Source organism: Arachis duranensis, chromosome 9, assembly GCF_000817695.3.
Source record: "Arachis duranensis cultivar V14167 chromosome 9, aradu.V14167.gnm2.J7QH, whole genome shotgun sequence".
NCBI lineage: Eukaryota > Viridiplantae > Streptophyta > Magnoliopsida > Fabales > Fabaceae > Arachis > Arachis duranensis.
The window spans coordinates 90,176,230-90,182,036 of record NC_029780.3 but is presented as its reverse complement, the minus strand read 5'-3'; the positions used below and the strand labels follow the sequence as shown (position 1 = coordinate 90,182,036).

The 5,807-nt window shown below is 32.9% G+C and overlaps 1 protein-coding gene across 1 annotated transcript; it reads right to left on the bottom strand.

Moving 5' to 3' along the window:
* Positions 1 to 2,304: 2,304 nt before the first annotated feature.
* LOC107466167 (probable aspartic proteinase GIP2) lies at positions 2,305 to 4,555 on the bottom strand. The gene is made up of 2 exons (XM_016085154.3): positions 3,972 to 4,555; positions 2,305 to 3,363 (listed from the first exon to the last, which is right to left on the bottom strand). The coding sequence occupies exons 1-2, from the start codon at positions 4,480 to 4,482 to the stop codon at positions 2,537 to 2,539; spliced, it is 1,338 nt and encodes a 445-aa protein (XP_015940640.1). The 5' UTR covers positions 4,483 to 4,555; the 3' UTR covers positions 2,305 to 2,536.
* Between the last annotated feature and the right edge of the window lie 1,252 nt (positions 4,556 to 5,807).

Below are 5,807 nucleotides of genomic sequence, written 5' to 3'. Positions count from 1 at the left end.
AGTAATTTTGAAAGTGATTCTAATTAGTTAAAAAAATGCCACATGCAATTATATTTTAGTTCCAATTTGAAACTCAAAATCCTGCCTTGAAAAAAGAAACAAACTGTGAATGCATTTGAACACACACAGCAAGAGAGAGAGTGTTTACATTCTTATCTCTAGCATCAAGGATGTCGTCATGAAATTATTGCCGCTATCGGAGGCCTCTTCTATAGTAGCTTCAAGAAGTCTACTCTTGTTGTTGCTGCTCTATCATAAAGAACACAAAATTAGAACCAGAGAGAACCAAAATAGAATCAGAAATAGAACAAGAAATTAGAAAAGAAGTAAGAACGAAAATAGAACAGAGAGAATAAAAATTAAAACCAAATCAGAAAAAAACCAAAATTCCTAACCAAAAACCAGTACAAAAATCAACAGTGGTGAATCAGAAGAGATCTGACAAAGTTTGACAGAAAACGGTGAACTGGAGGAGATGCTGGCGTCAATGTAGCAGCAAAGAGGAAGAGTGGTAACAGCGTGGAAAAGATTAAGGTTGCCTGCGATTTTTGTGATGGAGAGATTAGGCAATGGGTGTGACAGAGAGATTGGGGAAGGGGTGTGACAAAGCTTCGGGCAACGGCAGTGCAAGTTGTGTGACGGAGATATTGGGAAAGGGGGTGTGATGGAGAGGCGCCGCCGATGAAGGATGTGGAGGGGATGGGTGAGGAGTTGCCACCGATGAAGATTGGGAGTGTTCTGTGAAATGAGGAGGATAATGTGAACCAAACTCTTATTTTTAACATTTTCGATGGAATATTTTAAACTACAAATAGATTTTTTGTCTATAATAATTTAACAAAATGCAGCATATTGCTCTTTTAAATACAGACAAATTTTCTGTCAGTAATTATTTCCCACAAAAAAATATTAATTTTTTCAATAGATTTTTCGACGGATTCTCTTTTTCTTCTGCAATTTATGCTAATTCATTTTTTTTGTTTCTGATGAAAATTCCGTCGCAAAATTAGTCTGTATTTTCGTGGGATAAAATCTATCGAAAATATTGGTCTGTAATAAGTAGTTTTCTAGTGGTGAGAATTTTTTCCACTACTTTGCTATCGGGCATATCTTCTCCATAGACTCTCATCTTATAGACTCTCATCATATTGCTCAACAGTTTATGAGCTGGAGATCTCATACCTTTCATATTCTCTTTGCAAAGACCGTAGCTTTGCTTTCTGGGCCTTATCTTCGCCTTTGTACGATAGCTTCAATGTGTTCCATGCTTTCTTTGCAGTTTTGGCATTTGCTATTTTACCAAACACCATATAATATACACCTTGATGAATTTGAGATAGCGCCAATTGACCTCTTCTCTACTGGGCAACATCAGCTCCTTCTTGTGAACTTGATTTAATGAAATTTCACAGGTTCTGAGCCTTCAAATAGGTAGATATCAAAGTCTCCCAATAACTATAATCGAGTTTTTCATCTAATTTGGAATTGGACCACACAATATTGAAAAGTGTTTGCCATACTGTTTCTATGAACAAACAACTATGTAAAAACTCTCTCACACTTCACAGACTCTCAAACACTTGGCGCTTGATTAAACTAGCTTTGATACCAAATGTAAGTATAATATCCCACAATCAATTTGATCCTAGGATCACTAACTCACATAAGTGGCACTACCATATTTTACATCTCTCAAACTCACTAACACTCATGAAGAAAAAAATTTCTAACAACTTAATACATTTTCATTCATATTTAATGATTATTAAAGTACATGGACAAGCCTTTATAGAAAAACTTTCGTAATAAAATAATAGTTCTTATAACAACTAAGTATTAGTTGTAATATTTCATGAAACTAGTAGAAACTTTGACTAGTCAAATTTTTTGTTTTCGCTTCAAATTCTTTAGTCATGAACTTGAAGCTTTTAATTCATGATTCTTCATTCTTCATAAATATTGTATTGTCTTACACTAGAAAAATAACTTGTATTCTTATAGTTTCTACTAGGCACCTTTTAATTTAAGATGCAACTTGGTTTTCAATTCTAATTTAATTTGATTTTAATTTTTTTTAATATTCTAATATATTATATTTGTACTATTTTTGAATATTCTTGATTTAATTATCCAACAAAAAAAACATATAACTAACTCAGTTTATTATTTGAAAAAGAAGATGCTAATTTAACCACTAAAAAGAAGCCAAAACCAATAACTACAGGGAAATACATGTGCTTTCGTCTGTGCAATTAAAAGAAAAGAGGTTTCTAGGTCAAAAGAGAGGTGAAAAAATATTGAAAAACAAATCAAGATATAAGATGATTACTGGTCTTATTTAATTTATAACCAAACAAAAAAGTAACAATTTTGGAGGCTAAGCTTAATCATTAGAACGAACCTCACTTATTTATCATAACATGCACTGTATACACAGATCTTATACTACAAAATCTGTGCACTAATTATTGATAATAATAATAATAATAATAATAATAATAATAATAATAAGACCACACTAAGCAAGCCGTCAAATTTAAACAGAAGAGGTAAAGTTAAAGTTGGCACAGTTGCTATGATCAGAGAAGATGGATCTGAACCCAAGTCTTGACCTTGCCAAATCAACCTGTATCAAGTTGTTCTCCAATTGAAGGCCCCCAATTGTGATTGAAGTTGTTGGCTGGTCACCAGTCATAGGAATAAATCCAACTTGAGAAGATTTGGGCTTTGACCCACCATCCACAAAGCCCAAGCAAATCACATCAATATTACTAAACTGAACCATTGAGTTTGCCCCAATAATATCCCACACAACACCATTCTGCAACACCAACTTAATATCTGGCACAGCTGGGCCCATTTGAGTGGACCCAATTTCATGTTGTGTAAAACATGTCCCAAATGGGCTCACAGGTGAAACTGTTTTGACCCCAACAGCTTTCACAAAGGCCTTAGAAACAGCCTTGTAGATAGATGTCTCTAGAATGCCGTACGGATTCACAGTACTAATCTTTGTTCCACCGACACCGTTTTTGTTTATGGACAAGAGGGATTTGTTCAATGGCACTTCCTTGTCGGAAATTACAATTGATTTCACACCAATGAAGTATTCGTACGAGGGTTCCCCGAGGGATGAGACTGGAGCAGTGCTTACTGGGTTTGTGATTAGTGGGGTGAAATTGAGGGCTTTAGAAAGATCACTGTTCAAGTAACCAAAGTTGTATGGTGCATCACCCAAGATGATTACACCCTCTGAGTTTATGGTGCCGGAGCTCAAGCAAATTGCAAATTTTCTTGAGAAGCTGAAGGCAGATGAAAATTGTGAAGGGAGTGACACTTTGGTCCTACCAAAACCAGCCATACCTACGCCAAAGGATCCAAAAGTTTAATTAATCAATTAATTAGAATGTTTAACATACCTTTTGTCTTAATATGCAGAGAACATAACAGAATAATTAGCGCAACATATGTATAAATTTTATATATTTTTAAATTCTCAAATTTTAGTAGAGTATATTTTTTATGATTAATATATCATTTAATTCTTAAAGAGAGAAGCCTAGTATACAGAATATTTAAATAAAATAAAATAAAAATTGAAAGAGATAAATCAGACATGCTATAAGATTATATAGAAACAAAGACTACAAATCTGTATGCTTTTCCTGTCTCCATATTTCAGAACATATAAAAAGTTTATGTCCTAAAATAAATTGTCTTATATAGCTGTTTTTAACAGTCAACAAAAAAAATATAGCTATTTTTAACTCAAATCTTATGTTTGTTGTTGTTGCTATTATTATCTTCTTAGTTAAGAAATGCAGCCTAAAAACTTTAAAATTGTACATTGAAACACTTTACTTAACAAGAACTTAAAACAATACACCTTAGACACAATTAAAACGGATTACTATTAATTAATATTAATAAAACACCCAATATTATATATGGTTGGGTTCATAAGTTGATACCTGTTACACCCTTAGGAAGGCCTTTTTGGACAACATCTGATCCACAAATGAAGAGAAATTTTGGAACAGTAACAGCTCTTCCTGCAGAGTTTCCATCGGTGGATTCAACACTAACAACATCCGAGCGAACATCACCAGATGTTGAAACACCAGTGACAGTGTTGCTTGGAAATCCACCACACAATTTGACTTTGTCACCACTGCATGATGATGAGCCAAAGAGTGAGCACTGAGCAGATCCACAAGCCACTGATTTCGATGTTGATGACACATAGCCATGCTGGCAGTTCACCCAAACATATCCGCCGCCGAGATCCACGGTTAGGTTCACCGTCACGAGTGGTGTTCTTTGCTTGATTTGGGTTACATATTGGGGTGTGGACGAAGATATGTCTTTGGTTACCGGTAGAACAAGTGCTTTTGGTCTGAATGAGGTTTTTGCTGCGGTGGAAGAGATGAATAATAGAAGAAAGGAACCAAGAGAGAGGATTATTCTAATTGAGGAAATCATGTTACTTTGGAAAATAAAACAAGCATGTGATAGGATAAGGTAGGCCTGGTATGATGAATTGATGGTTAAGGAAAGTGAAGCTACTTCTATATATATATTCATTCTAATATGATTATGGTAAGTATAGTGTTTCAAGAGTAATGTTAAAATTATAATAATATTTGTTCTTAATGTTTATATTATGGTAATTATGATAGTTATAATATTTTAAGGGTAAAGTACTAAATTGGTCCCTTAAGTTTGGGCGTAATTATGTTTTAAATGATAAATAAATGTATTGATGCATCAATGGTTGATTTTGTGCCTCTGTAGCTTGTACTTGTTCTTCAGATTATCGATTTTGTTCTTGTACTGTTGTTATGTAGGACATTTTGTTAATTATTTAATTTTGACCTCACTGTGGGACTAAATTGATGCTAAATGAAAACGTTTTAGATTCAAATAGAACACTTTAAACCTTAAGGAACAAAACAGAATTACGCCCAAACCTAGGGGACCAATTTAGTACTTTACCCATATTTTAAACAATTATTTTTAAAATTAAAATAATATTTTTTAATTATTTACCAATATTTTTTAATTTAAAAAAATTTAAAATATATATGATTAAAATATATAAAAAATATAATTTTAATTTTAATAACAGTTCTATAACCATTATAATCCTGTAGTCGCCATCATTCTAATTTCTTTGTGGGAACAGGGGTGTGATGGTGATGAGAGATAGATCCGTTGAATTAGTGAAATTGGTCATGTACGCAACTTGGAGCACACAGTTTACTAATAAGTGTCAACAGTGGCAACTACATACCCAAGTTCTAGCGTTTGGTTTACGAAGACACCCACAAGAGCTAATAGTAAAGGCCAATGCTACGGTAATGATGCGTATTTTTTTCATCATGTGATGAATTGAGTTGGCATAATGATAATAAAGACACGTTAGTATATAATATTTGATAATATTTTTATTGTTGTCAAAGATGTGTCAGGTTTGGGTTCAGAAATTTTTATCTGATGTGACTTTTTTTTCTAGCTAAATGTAATTGACAACAATTAGCTTAATTAACAGTATTTTATTTGACCACTTTTATTAATTATGAGACGGATAGTTCATTATTGATGAATTCCGAAGATGCACTTATTTGTTGGTAAAAAAAACATGGAGCACATATTATAACCCACAACAAAATAAATCACTCTAGAAGACATTAGTAATAATAATAATAACAATAATAATAATAATAATAAATAAATAAATAGAAAAATAGTGTGGCATACGTAATAGCTATTAATATTATGAATACTGAGTCCCAACAGGTATTATT